This window comes from Leptodactylus fuscus, chromosome 1 (genome assembly GCF_031893055.1).
Source record: "Leptodactylus fuscus isolate aLepFus1 chromosome 1, aLepFus1.hap2, whole genome shotgun sequence".
NCBI lineage: Eukaryota > Metazoa > Chordata > Amphibia > Anura > Leptodactylidae > Leptodactylus > Leptodactylus fuscus.
The window spans coordinates 262,317,353-262,331,577 of NC_134265.1; the positions used below are offsets into that span (position 1 = coordinate 262,317,353).

General features: G+C 41.7%; 1 protein-coding gene across 1 annotated transcript in view; it reads left to right on the forward strand.

Annotated features, from left to right (window-relative positions):
- The first annotated feature begins 2,371 nt into the window (after positions 1-2,371).
- Positions 2,372-14,225, forward strand: part of EGF (epidermal growth factor) — a 104,045-nt gene continuing 92,191 nt past the window's right edge. Inside the window, exon 1 of the mRNA XM_075286825.1 lies at positions 2,372-2,939. Coding sequence (XP_075142926.1) covers positions 2,810-2,939 — 130 coding nt within the window. The 5' untranslated portion in view covers positions 2,372-2,809. The remainder of the gene's footprint in view (positions 2,940-14,225) is intronic.

Genomic DNA, 14,225 nt, shown 5'->3' on the forward strand with positions numbered 1-14,225 from the left:
TATTTAAAAAATATTTATATAAAAACTGTCAGAGGTGTCATTTGATCATAAAGTACTAACTATAAAACACCTCTGTTCCATCATATATGTCCTGAAATGTATCACTAAACACATACCAAAATTCTAACTATCCCCTTTCCTCTATATAAATTCCTTGGTCAGTATATCTGAGGATATAAATGGCTGATCAGAGGAATTTTTACATTTAGTACTTCATGGCCCAAGTGCTGTGAATATTACTATTGGACTGTGAATTTGATAGGATTTTATTCATTAGTACAGTGAATGTTACGCTGTGCACATAATTACACACTGATAACATTTGCAGAATTGTTCTGAGGGAGTACTTGTATAGCCTGTGATCCTCGCTACTTTTTACATTGGGTCAGACAACACAGCAAAGGCTTTGAGAGTTGAGGACATTATCTGGGTGACTTTTCCTACACCTACATTATGTGAAGCTGTATGTGCCAGATCCTCACCTGCTAACATTCGAGCTTGTTAAATATTAATAGCTTCAGAGTTGTTCCCTTAATAAAATGTTGGACATGAAGAATACCCCCTGATCAGAGGGTCCTGGGCCCCAATGCAAAATATGTAATGGGGGTCTCCACTTATCATGTGCTATCTATAATACTGGTGTTTTGTAAGGCTCCAGGGCCTGGTAGTGATCACTACTTCTTCCTCCTCTATAGCTACGCACCTGCCACTGATCCCCAGAAAGGCAAAGAATTGCCATTCTCTATGCACAGTATTCTGTTTTCTTTGTGTCATTCTTCCCAGGTTATACACACAAATTGTGCTTAGAGTAGTGAAGGTCATTTTTTCATGTTGCAAAAAAAAAAAAAAGTAAGAAATTTAGGAAACTCCTTATTTCAGCAAGCTCTCAAAATTAGTGACAGAGGGTTAGGAATGTTCAGCGCTCCATAAGTATTTCTATGAGATTTTGTCAGGATATGCCTAAATTCTGATTTCTATAGAAATTGCCTGTATCTTTTCAAAAATCTCCTATTGGGGCAACCCAGTGGCTCAGTGGTTAGAATTGCAGCACTGGAGTTCTGGGTTGGAATCCTGCCAAGGACAACATCTGCAAGGGGTTTGTATGCTCTGCCCGTGATTGTGTGGATTTCCTCACATACTGATAAGGAAAAATGTAGATTGTGATCCCTATATGTGGCTCACAATCTACATTTCAAAAAAAAAAAAAAAAAAAGTCTGCAGAGGAAAACTCCACGAACTAAAAAAAAAAATAAAAAAATCTTATCCCTCTATTTACAATATAATTGCCATTTGTCCAAGCTGGAGAATGGGGAAGATATCTATTAGCCTAATGATTGTGTGAACTTAATTGATGCTGCTATTCCGTTGGGGGGGGGGCGGGGGAGCGGAATAACAGCATTGCTCCTGCCGTTGCCGGCTTCATGCAGGGCAGGAGCATAGCGATGTTGCAGGCACCTGTGTCCACGTTTAACCCTCCCCAGCATCCGCCTCTCTATTACAGAGGATGCCGGGTCTGTATTGGCGGCCCCTTCCCCCCAAAGGGTAAACTACCCCCCCCCTCCAGGCTCGCTCCCGTGCACTTAGCCCCTCCTCCCTCCCCCCTCAGAGCAGCAGATACATCACTTGACTTATGACCAGATAAGTCAAGGGATGTGTAAAAAAAAAATGAATAAAGTAAGATAGTGGACAAACAAAGCAGTTTTGCTGAAGCAGTGTTTTTAGGAAAAGTCTTACATTCACATTAACAAGCAGTATAGATAGGATCCTTGTGATGGGACAACCCCTTTAACTTTCTGGTGCCTGCCAGGACTCTTTCTACTGTAGCTATGACCGGGTCCCTGACATCAGTGGACCTACATGGATCACATATCGATGAACTATCTTGTGCATAGGTCATCGGTATGAAAATTCTATATTTAAAAGTTTTTTGTTGCTTCCCTGGTGCTTCTCACTCTCAATGGTATAATTTTATTTTTTTTGGTTACCTAAATTTGCTATATCACGCTCTGTCGATACTCATCTGAAGTTCCCGACGTCTGGGTTGCATGAGTAAAGAATAGGTCTCTTATAATTCTTCCAGTACAGGACAAGTCAGACAGCTTTGTTTTGCAAGAGGTCACCTGTCGCTTTCACAGTTCACATTTCTTTATCAGGAAACATTAAAGTGGATTTCAAACATTTTATGAACCAAAAATGTCCTTGATTTCTAGCATCAGACTCATTAAAGAGTATAAAAACACATAAAACTGTCTGTACACACCATCCACCGTGAATGAAAAGAATTACAAGTGCTTGTGTGTTTGTTCTCAGTCTGCATTCTCTCATTCCTAGCAGGGAAAGGACCCAAGACAGGCTCCACTCCGCTGGCACTAAGGAGCTGGGAGGTGTGGCAAGAAAGCATTTTAAAGGAGGCAGTATTTGGGGAAGACAGACCCTGGCATAGTATTCACCACCATGAGAAGGTTATCACAAAGCAATTTGCTCTGACACTGTTGAAGAAAATCTCCCCAGAAGCATTCGCTGAAAGTGCTATATTTGTCACTAGGGTGCCTGGCATTTCATACTTTGCTTCGAAAAAAAAAAATCAAGACACGTAACTAATTAGAATAGTTGTGTACTGAGAGAGGTCACGGTATTGTCGGAGTAAGGAAAAAAGAAGGAGGACAAAGATCTGGGATTGCCACAAAAAATGATGTTGGGTCTGAAAGGTTATGTCCAGGAGACTGCGTGCCCCTCAGACACAGAGCTGCAAAGGATGAAAGACAAGTGACATGTAGCTTATGGACAGAAACCACAAGAAGAGGAGATTATGTTCCTTATATTAACTGTTTTCTGGACATTATTTTTATTCACTAGTTTACATCACACCAAAGGAATAGAGCAATGGGATTGCCAAGAACATTATCCCTACCTAGGTAACAACCAGTCCGCCTGTAATGGTGAGTACATCATTATCAAATATATCCATCACTAAAATGGAAATGTGGCTTAAAATGACTTGTTCTGTGATCATGCAATGTATTAATATTAGTAAGTATATGCTTATCTAGTGCTGCCTGGGCTCTGCTGGATATGAAGGTTTCATATGATCAGATGTTGCTGAAATCAGAGTTTGTATAGCAGGTGCTAGGAAGTGAAAATGATGATAAAAAATGTCAAATCCATAAGGTTACCAACAGCTCATAATACTGTACAACATCCACTTAGCATGAAATACAAGCAGCCTTGTGATAATTGTGGGTATAACATATCCTTATGTCACATGGTCTGGATAGGGAGATACTGTGATGTGTGAAAACTGAACTTCTAGACATAGGGCAGCTATGATATTAAAAGCAGACTGGGTATACCATAACTGAAAATGTTTTTAAAAAAATTGCCATTGGCTAAGGATTGTCTAAAAACATAAGATTAAGGGCTGCACTATGACAGTCAGGCAACAGGCTGTCATTGCTACAGGTTTCAGGTGACTATTGAACTCCCATTCTTTACAATGGATGTATGGTTGTTAGCCATGTAAGAGAAATAAGTGACATCACTTACAGGATAAAACTATATTTTGCAACTTTGTCCTGTATAAGCTTTGTATAAATCTTGAACACAGAAAATGATAAAAAACGGTATATTCAATCATTTTTATTTTATAATACAACATGATGACCGATATCAGTGTAACATGCATCATTATATGTATTATAATCTATATTGGTATTCATAACTATTAATGATCTAAATACAAAAATACTGAGCAGAAGATATTGGGGTATATTTATGAACCATTTACAGCAGGTAAGCAATAGTTGGTGGCTTGCAACAAAATTCCTTTGTCGGTGCAGGAAAAATTCCCCAGCTCTCAATCTGACTGAGCATATGTGAACTGTGCTCAAAAAGCCAGTATGATGCATAGAGTCCCCAGTTTCCAACTTAAAGGATCTACTGCTATTATCTTGGTGCCTGATATCACAGGACCCTTTCAGCGGTGATCTGGCACCCTAGATTTGTCAGCGTTGTTTTGGCAGTATTAGAAGGACCCAGGGTCGTAATATTCAGAACTTGGCCCAGAGGAGTAGGGGGCCCGCATCCAACTGGAAATGGCTGGGGTCCCACAGCATCATGACAGCAGTCTTGTAAAGGTCAATTCCCCAACCATTGTCCCCTTGTAATGATAATGCACCTCTGGCAGCAGAAATTGGCACTCTTCACTGATGCCTATGGAGGTCACTGTACTGAACTCTACTGGCAATAAAGATGAGTGCCAATCCCTGTTGCCGATAATGTATTATCTTTACAAGGGAGATAGTGGTCGAGGTATCATGGACCCCTCAGTGTTAACCCCTCTAAAGAGGTGTTGCGGTGTTCCAGTTAACTGCTGTTAATCCACAGGATAAGTCATCAATAAGAGATCAGTGGGTGTCCAACACCCAGAACAACAGCTAACTAGCTGTTTGAAGGGACTGCCCCATGACACCTTTAGTATTTACATCACATAGTCTAGTCCTATAGGTGTGAATAGGATGTAATTACATCAGATGGTCATTATGTGGGATGTAAACACTGAAGGAATCACAGTGCTGACACAATCAAACAGCTGATCAGCAGGGGTCACGGCTGCTTATTTGTGATCAATCCTGAGGAGCATCAACACCAAGTAACTGTTATATGCCTTTATAAGGGTTATCCAACTTTTAAAAATTGATGACATCATTAAGATAGTCCATCAAATTTAGATCTGCTGGGGACATGAAGGTTGTTGTTTAAATTCTGGGTGCTGTGTTGCATCCCTTTCAAATCTATGAGACACTGCTGCAGCACCCATAACTGCTGCTGTCAAAAATATGTCAAAGGATGGAGTAGTGGGCCACTGCTTGTTTAGTAATACATCTGATAAAGGATAAAGCTGGTCATACACATTAAATGTATGTTGATTAAACCTCCGATTTCAACAGGTTTCGCTGATCAACTAATATATATGGGGTCCTCCTGGCACTCCCCTGACAACAAATGCATACCTTCCAACTTTTGAACAACAGAAAGAGGGACAAAATTAGCCCTGCCCACTTTTATGTTGACTCCGACCATTCTCTTTCATTTTCCATGTCCCCCAACACAGTATAATCCTCCTACAGTCACCCGTACATTGTATGTCCCCACATTATAATGTTCCCTTCCAACTGCCCCACAGTAGTAAGTCCTCTCCTGGTGCCCCAGTTTAAACATGAAACTGGATCAGCTGGAGGGGGACATTAGTAATGGGGGTAGTTGGAGGGGGCAATAAATAAATGGCAGATGAAGTGGGACATTAAACAGTGGGCAACTAGAAGCAGACATTAAACTGTAGAGGTAGCTGGAGGGTGACATTAAACTGGGGGCAACTAGAGGCAGACAGGTCCCCCTCCAGCTACTCCCACGGTTTAATGCCCTCTCCAGTTGTCCCCCAGTTTAAGTGCCCCCTTTATCTGCTCCATTTCATGTCCCCTCCTCCATCTCTGCCCCCAGTATAATCACAAACACACACACACACACACACACAGACAGACACACACACACCCACACACCCACACTCTCTCTCTCCATCCTGCAACCCAGATCCCCCCTTCCCCCTCCCTTCTCAGTACCTTACACAGATCTCTTCTTCTCTTCACTGCACAGGACACTGACACGCCCACCTAGTCACATGACCGTGTGATGTCACACAAGGTCCTTGAACCATAGTAAAGCATTTCTCCGATCACCGCAGCCTCTTATCTGTTATAAGAGCAGGCGGTGATCGGAGGAATGATTGATTAGTAAATTATTAAAGGGACATAGCAGGACAAGTAGGGAGCTGTGCGGGACGGCGGGACAGGGGTAGGAAAGCGTGAGTGTCCCGCGGTTGGGCGGTATGCAAATCAGCTAGTTGGAACTCAGTTGCTCGATCCCTTTGCTCATGGGGGATAACTGTTATGGCAGCAGATTTCATACCTCTCCCATAGAGGGGGTCAGAGGTGCCCCATGTCAAATGTTTGCCTTGGGGCCCAGCCATTCCTACTTACGCTACTGTGCAGACATCATGGGGCATATCAGAGCTGGTTGTGGCTGGGCTGAGGGGGATCTCTGGTATAATTGGGTTGCACTATTTCCTATTGCTTTGTAGCCTGTGTGACATAGAAGGGGATCCTGAGTCTCACTATACAGCGCCACCTAGTGTGTCTCACACATGTATCACACCTCCCATAGGATTGAATAGTAACCAAATGTCCAATCGGAGGACATCACCTGGGTAAAGGGGAGGATTCAGCTGATCACTGCTTCCCATAGTAACACCCCTGCAGGAACTTCCTGTGAGTGTGTGAGGAGATGAGGAGATTGTGGTGTTAGTGAGGAGATGGTGGAATTGTGAAGTAAACAGAAAGCTTAATCCGGATGTCTGAAGTTGTAGACCAGGGGTCGGCATCCCCTGACATGCGTGCCACTCTTGGCACATGTGGCATATCTTGCTGGAACGGCAGCCAGCACAGGACCTATATATATATTAACCCCTTAGCGACCCTTGACGTAACTGTACGTCATGGGTCGCATGGGGATGTATGGAGCGAGCTCACACGCTGAGCTCGCTCCATACAGGGCAGATGCCGGCTGTATCATACAGCCAGGACCTGCCAATAACAGCAGCGGTCGGTGCCCGAGCCGATCGCTGCTGTTAACCCTTTACACACTGCGGTCAAACGTGACCGCAGTGTGTAAACGGCGCCGGCGGCATGGGCGCCGCCATGTTTTGCCGATCGCCGCCCTCCTGAACGTCACAAGAGGGCGGTGATCGGTTGCTATGACAGCCGGAAGCCTATTGAAGGCTTCCAGGCTTGTCTCTGCACTAGATCTATTAGACGATGCCAGAGGCATCGTCTAATAGAAGTGCTGCGATTTTCCTATTCACTGCAATACTGTAGTATTGCAGTGAATAGTATGAGCGATCAGACCCCCTAGGTTTCAAGGTACCTAAGGGGTCTGATCATAAATGTAACAGAAGAAAAAAAAAAGTTTTTAAAAGTATTAAAAAAATAAAAAAAATATAAAAGTTCAAATCACCCCCCTTTCCCTAGATTAGCTATAAAAGTAATTAAAGAACATTAAACATAAACATATTAGGTATCCCTGCGCTCCAAAATGCCTGAACTATTAGAATATTAAAACATTTATCCCGTACTGTGAACGGCGTAGCGGCAAAAAAAATAAAAACAGCCAAAAAGCGTTTTTTTCAACACTTTGCCTCCTATAAAAAATTGAATAAAAAGTGATCAAACCATCAGATCTTTCCCCAAATGGTATCAATAGAAACGTCATCTTGTCCCGCATAAAAAGACACCACAACCAGCTCCATACATGGAAATATGAAAAAGTTACAGGTGTTAGAACATGATGACACAATTTTTTTTTTCTATTTTGCAAAGTTTATCATTTTTTTTAAAAGTATCAAAACATTTCAAATACTATATAAATTTGGTATCACCGCGTTCGTACTGACACGTAGAACACAGGTAACATGTCATTTGTACCAAACAGTGAACGCTGTAAAAATTAAACCCATAAGAAAATGGCGCAAATTCATTTTTTCTCCAATTGCACCTCATTCTGATTTTTTTTCCAGCTTCCCAGTACATTGCACAGCATATTGAATGGTGCCATTACAAAGTACAATTTGTCCCGCAAACAATAAGCCATCATGTGACTCTGTGAACTGAAAAATGAAAAAGTTATGGCTCTTGAAATGTGAGGAGGGAAAAACGAAAATGCGAAACCAAAAAATGGCCTGGTCCTTAAGGGGTTAAGAGGAGAGGGAGCGTCCCTTCAGAGCTCTACTACAGCAATGATATAGGATGCTCTCCTTTACCTTGCTAGACAGACAGGAAACACTGGGCAGCACAAGGACGAGGAGAGGAGAGCAAAGTGAAATAAAAACACAGGTACCTGCTGGTGTTACTATTTCTAGTAATGTCAGACATTTGGGGTTATTAATTTAGTTTTAGTAACTCCATGTGCCTCATATTAATGGCAATTAACCCCATCATGTCCCTCACATTAACCCCTGCGTGCCTCATATATGGGATACTAATATGTGAGACATACATACATAGGGAGGCAATAATAAAGGACCCTATTAATGAAGATACCTCATTATTACCTCCATATGTCCCACATATCATTAACCCTTATATGAGGCACACAGGGGTTAATGTGAGGGACGTGATGGGGTTAACTGCTATTAATATGAGGCACATGGAGTTACTAAATTGTAATGCACATGACCAGACTTTTTATCTGTAATTGTGGATAAAATTATTAGTTATTATATTTCAGTGAACCCGTACATATAGATGGCATTGTTTTTGCGGTTGTGTGTCCAGGCCAAATTGAAGAGCTGCAAATTATGGAGCAGGTCCTATATCTGTCCTATAGCTGTCCTATATCTCTCTGCATTTGCGGCCCTGTCAATTCATTTTTAATGTATATGTCAGTAAAAACCACATCCGTACTATTTGTGTGCAGGAGGCCTAAGACTGAACATTGCGGAAATGCAGCGTTTTTGTTGCATATTTTGCTTTGTTTTTTGAGTCAAAGCTAAGAATGGCTACTAAAGGAATTGGAAATATCTAGGAAGCTTCTTATATGTCTCCCTTCTGCTCAATCTACTGCTTGCTTTGGCTCAGAGAAACGTAGCAATATCTACAACAAAAATGCTGTATTTCTGCAACGTGGGGCTTAAGTCTTAAGTTGAGACCACACATTGCGGAAATGCAGCTTTTTTTGTTGCAGATTTTGTTGCAGTTTTTTGAGCCAAAGCCAAGAGTGGATTGAACAGAAGTTAGAAGTATAAGAGCTTTCTATACATTTCCATTTGTAGCCACTCTTGGCTTTGAATCAAAAAACCGCAACAAAATCTGAAACAAAAAAAGCTGTGTTTCCGCAATGTGGGGCCTCAGCCTTAGACCTCCTGCACACAAATGGTACAGATGTGGTTTTCACTGACATATACATTAAAAATGAATGGACAGGGCCACAAATTCAGACAGGTATAGGACACAAAGGCTGAGGCCCATGCATTTCCATAACATGGGCTTCAGCCACGCGCGTGTATCTTGGCAAAATACAAGTGTAAAAAATACACGTGTAAAAATAAGACTCCCATTGACTTCAATGACATTTTACACATGTATTTTGACGTGTATTTTCACATGTTTTTTTTTACACGTGTAAATAAATGTCATTGAAGTCAATGGGAGTCTTATTCTTGGCAAAATACACATGTATTTTGCCAAAATATACGCGCGTTTACTCTGTGTGAATGGGCCCTAAGGGCCCGTTCACACAGAGTTTACGGGCGTGCATTCTGGCACGTATACACATGTCAGTATGTGCGCGCTCAAAACAGATCCCATTCATTTCAATGGGTCGTTACGGGCGTATAACGCGCATAATTTTGTGCGCGTTATACGCCCGTAACGACCCATTGAAATGAATGGGATCTGTTTTGAGCGTGCACATTCTGACACATGTATACGTGCCATAATACACGCCCTTAAACTCTGTGTGAACTGGCCCTTAGGGTGTTTCTTTTCAGGTAGTGACACTGTGATGCAGATGCAGCTATAACAAAATTCAGTTATTGGGCACCAGTGCTGTCACTTTGGGGTAATTGTGATTCTCATTAATTCCCGACTGGTTTTGCTGTTACCACCAGGAATTAAAGGTGGCTGAAATTAATCCATGTTTCACTTACAGAAAAGTGAAAGTACCGATGGCCAGGGATGCAGCATCCAGGTACATCGTGTGTCACCACCCTACAGGTGTTGCCTCACTCTGCTACCAGTCACATACATTTACCGTATATGCTCGAGTATAAGCCGAATTTTTCAGCCCAGTTTTTGGGCTGAAAAAGCCCCCCTCGGCTTATACTCGAGTCAGTAAAAAAAAAAAAAAAAAAAATTTTTTTTTTTTTTTTTTTTTTTAGGAGGGGGGTCTATGACCAGCCACAATATTAATGTACAGAATCTCCCATAAAATAGTGCAAAAGAAAAAAAAAGAAGATTTAAAAAAAATTAAAACATAAAAGTTGTAAATCACTCCTTTCCCTAGAGTACATACAAAAGTAGAAAATTACTGTGACACATACACATTAGGTGTCCCTGTGTCTGAAAGTGCCCGGTCTACTGAATATAGGGGATCTGCAGTGCTCCTGTTCCATCGGGAAAGTGTTAATAGGAGCACTGCAGATACCCTATATTCAGCCAGACTGAATTCCAAGTGGGGGGAAGAAAAAACCCCAGTCCTCAAGCTCAGGGAAGGGGCAGACAGACAATCAAAACACCCCCTCCCCTTTCCCAGCACTTACTGCACCCAACAACTCCGACCATTTTAATTTTTGAAATTTTCCAGTAGCTGCTGCATTTCCCCCCTAGGCTTATACTCGAGTCAATAAGTTTTCCCAGTTTTTTGTGGTAAAATTAGGGGGGTCGGCTTATATTCGGGTCGGCTTATACTCGAGTATATACGGTACCTTTAATTGCGGGTTACACATGTACTTACATTGCTTCTAATGGACAACTACAAATGTATCCAGGCAAATAGTGGTAAATGCATGTGGCTGGGAGCACAGTATGACAGTACCCCTATGTTACAGTTTCTGCTATAGGACTTTAGTGTAGGGATCGTCAGCCTTACAATTATTGCTCGGCACTCCAAGGACCTCATCTGTGGTTTTTTAATTTAAATTTGCACGCCGAACAAAAAAGGTTGTCTACCCCTGTTCTAGACAGACCAGGAAAGTTGGGGAGCTGACATACTCCAACTATTCAAAAGATCCTGTCCCATCTGCCTAGCCAATGCCCTGAAGGAAATCAGGCATCATCATTTTGTCAGCATGAGACTGTAGAGAGAACATTCTGGAACAGGTGCTCCATAACAAGTATCACAGGATCCAGGGACCAAGGTCAGACCTGTGGAACATCCAGCCACCCTGATTAATGCACCCCAAACTCTGAGCTATCAGGACCACATAACGTGAGTGGGGAATATTGTGTGCTAATATGGAGGCGGGCATCCTCCTATGAGCCAAATAGAAACCCAGATGCACCTTAGGGCTGTAACACTGAAATTTTAAGGGCTAGGAACACCTTTCATCAAGACTACCCTGCACTCCAGGACTTTGTTGTGTCACCAGGTGTACCTTGTTATTGTGTACTGAAGAAACTGTTTAAGCATTTGCGCCTCCACACCCTTGGAAGAGTCTTAACTAGAGATGAGCGAACACTATTCGAAATGGCTGTTTCGAATAGCATGCACCCATAGGAATGAATGGACGCAGCTGTTACGCAGGGGGTTAAGCGGCCGGCAAAGTCTGTGTGCCGGCCGCTTCCTTTCATTCCTATGGGTGCGTGCTATTCGAAACGGCCGTTTCGAATAGTATTTGCTCATCTCTAGCCTTCACTAAAACTTCAACTCTGTTTCAACTGTTACAGTTGTTTCTGTGTCTTGATAAGTCGGGAGTGAGCGCTTATATAAAGGTAAATGAATGTACTAGAATGTCACATAATGCACTGTGTGAACCAGTTCATATTATAGATTTTTTTCACTGGCTGGATTAGCTCATTTTTATGACCACGCTGAAAGCTGGCAGAGGTGAATGATAAATGTATGTTTACAGGAGTAAGCTCAGAAGCATATGATATAGTGTCCTAGAGAATGCAGTGTTTAGAATACACAAGTATACCGGAATGTGCATTTAAAAGAAAATTGCATGACCGGATTTTCAGTAGAGAGAGTAGTGTATACAATGTGCACATACTAAAATACAAAAAGTACGGTCAGGTACTGCTAGCAAAATAAAAAAATAAAACATCATATCAATTATATACATTGACATTGAACATGGAAGTATCAAACTAATGCAACTATATTGTGATCAGTACAGTAATATACAGTGTCTGGTCCTGTTGAAATGACACTGCTGCAGCTGCTATGTATACATACAAAGGTGACAGCTGAGCCAGTGCAGGTAAGGAGTGGAGGATACATTATAACCCTCTCCTGCTACCTGCATTAAAAGTTATGATTTGGGATAGCCCTTTTAATTAATAATACCCCTGTGCCCCATTATGTAATTATCCTGCTGCTCAATAATTCCCACCTTACATTAATATAGCCCAATACCCCATAGGTTAATTCCCCTTACATAAACACTGCATCCCAATAGCCCCTTATATTAATAATATCCTCTAATGACTTATTTGTATTACCACTGCTTGCCTCAGTGATTCCTTATACTAATAATACCCCTTATGTTGTTATTGCCCCTGAATATTAAGACACCCAGCTGCCCCCCAACTCCCCAAAGACAAAACTCACTTGCCTTCAATCACCTGATGCACGGACTTGCCACCACTACTTCTTCACATGCCACTTCAGACACCGTCAAGACTGCAAGACATCAGCCTCTCCGAACATGAGAAGCAATGTGATGATGTCATTGCATCTACCTGTCTTTAGCTGTTGCTGGGGCACTAAATGGTAGTGCAGTAAGCAAACAGCTACCTGCTTTACCATGTATTAAACTGTCCTGGATACGGCGATACAGTTGAAATATCTATGTGTGGTCGCGGCGGTGTCTGGCTGCTGACACTTCCCCTGCCACACTCCCCACTAGATTTGCTTCTGTTGCATTCCACTTAGGCATTTAGAAATAAAAATAAAGTTTGCATTGATTTGTAGCGCTTTTGCATGCTGTCCCACCATTCTCTTTATCCATCAGCTTGTTGTTTTTTGGGCAGGCTAATTTCACATTGAATCCGTGCTGTTTACACAGTTGCATATACACTACATTGAGAAAAGTATTGGTTCCACTTCCCAGCTCTTAGTCACTGTATTCTGGTATTTTGTTCAGTCCCCTTGCCACATGTACATAAATTCCATCACCTGCCATGCAGTCTGCCATTACGGATATTTCTGACAGAATGGGTTCTTCTATAGACCTCAGACTACAGACAGAAGTCTGCTTCCCAGTGCAGATGGGAGCCATGACATCACAGCATTGCGCCTATTGTACTGAGACACAGATATCTTATTTGGGCGCCTTGTAAGTAGGCCTGTAGTAGCTTGCAGTTTACAAGTAATATCAAAAAGTAAGAAGATGTGGCAGAAGCTGCGGTTCCATGCATCAAGGGATTGGAGGCAGGTGTGTATAACTTTTATTATTTTTTGTTGCACACTTTGTGGGCCATTTGAATTGTCATTTTTCTCAGTTGAATTTTGTATTGTATGTGATGTTTTATATTAAAAGCGGGATATTATATTATAATTAGCATATTATAAGTGGCATTATTAGTCATATAAAAATGTATCATTTATATAAGGAGCCCTTATTAATGTAAATTAATTAAAGGGGGCACTATTTATTAATTACGATGGTGCTATTTTAAAGCGGTTGACCAGCTAATTTTTATTGATTATCAATCCTCAGGACAGGTTATCAATACGATATCTGTGGAAGACACCTGATGTCACTGTTGATAAGCTGCTTCAAGGAGCCACGATGCACATGTAAGCCTGGTGACCTCATCATGGTGTACATTGCTGTTTTATAGTAGTCGTACTATGTAAATACAGCCTCATCCAATAGAAGTGAATAGGATGAGGCTGTAGTTACAGCTCATGCCAGTTGTGAAATAAACATTACAATGTAAATAGAGAAGGGGGTTATAGCACTTACACAAGCGCTGTGGTCCCTTCAAATAGCTGATTAGTGGAGGTCCTGGGTATTGGACCCTCACTGATTTTTTTATTGATCACCAATGCTAAGTATAGGTCATCAATAAAAATTAGCAGGACAACCCTTTTAATGAGGAGTGCGCACAAGGGGTTCATTTCTTTTCCACTGGATTTTTATATTACATATTTTATAACTGGGGGTAGCTGTAGGGTAGGGATTTTATGTAGGTGAGGAAAATATGGATTGGGTGCCTGGAAAAGTAAGGAGCCAAAGATGTCTGTGTTAGAAACTTTACAGATTACGAACGATTACAGACAGAGATGCAGCCTGTACGTCACTAGGACCAGGGCTACAAAGTAACTTTTTGTAGCACTACAAATTGATTTTAATTTCAGAGCTACACATGAAGTCTAAATGAATACCCTGCGGCTGCAGCTGTCACTCAATAGTAGCACTGCAAATAGTCGTAATGTAGCCCTGGCCTTAA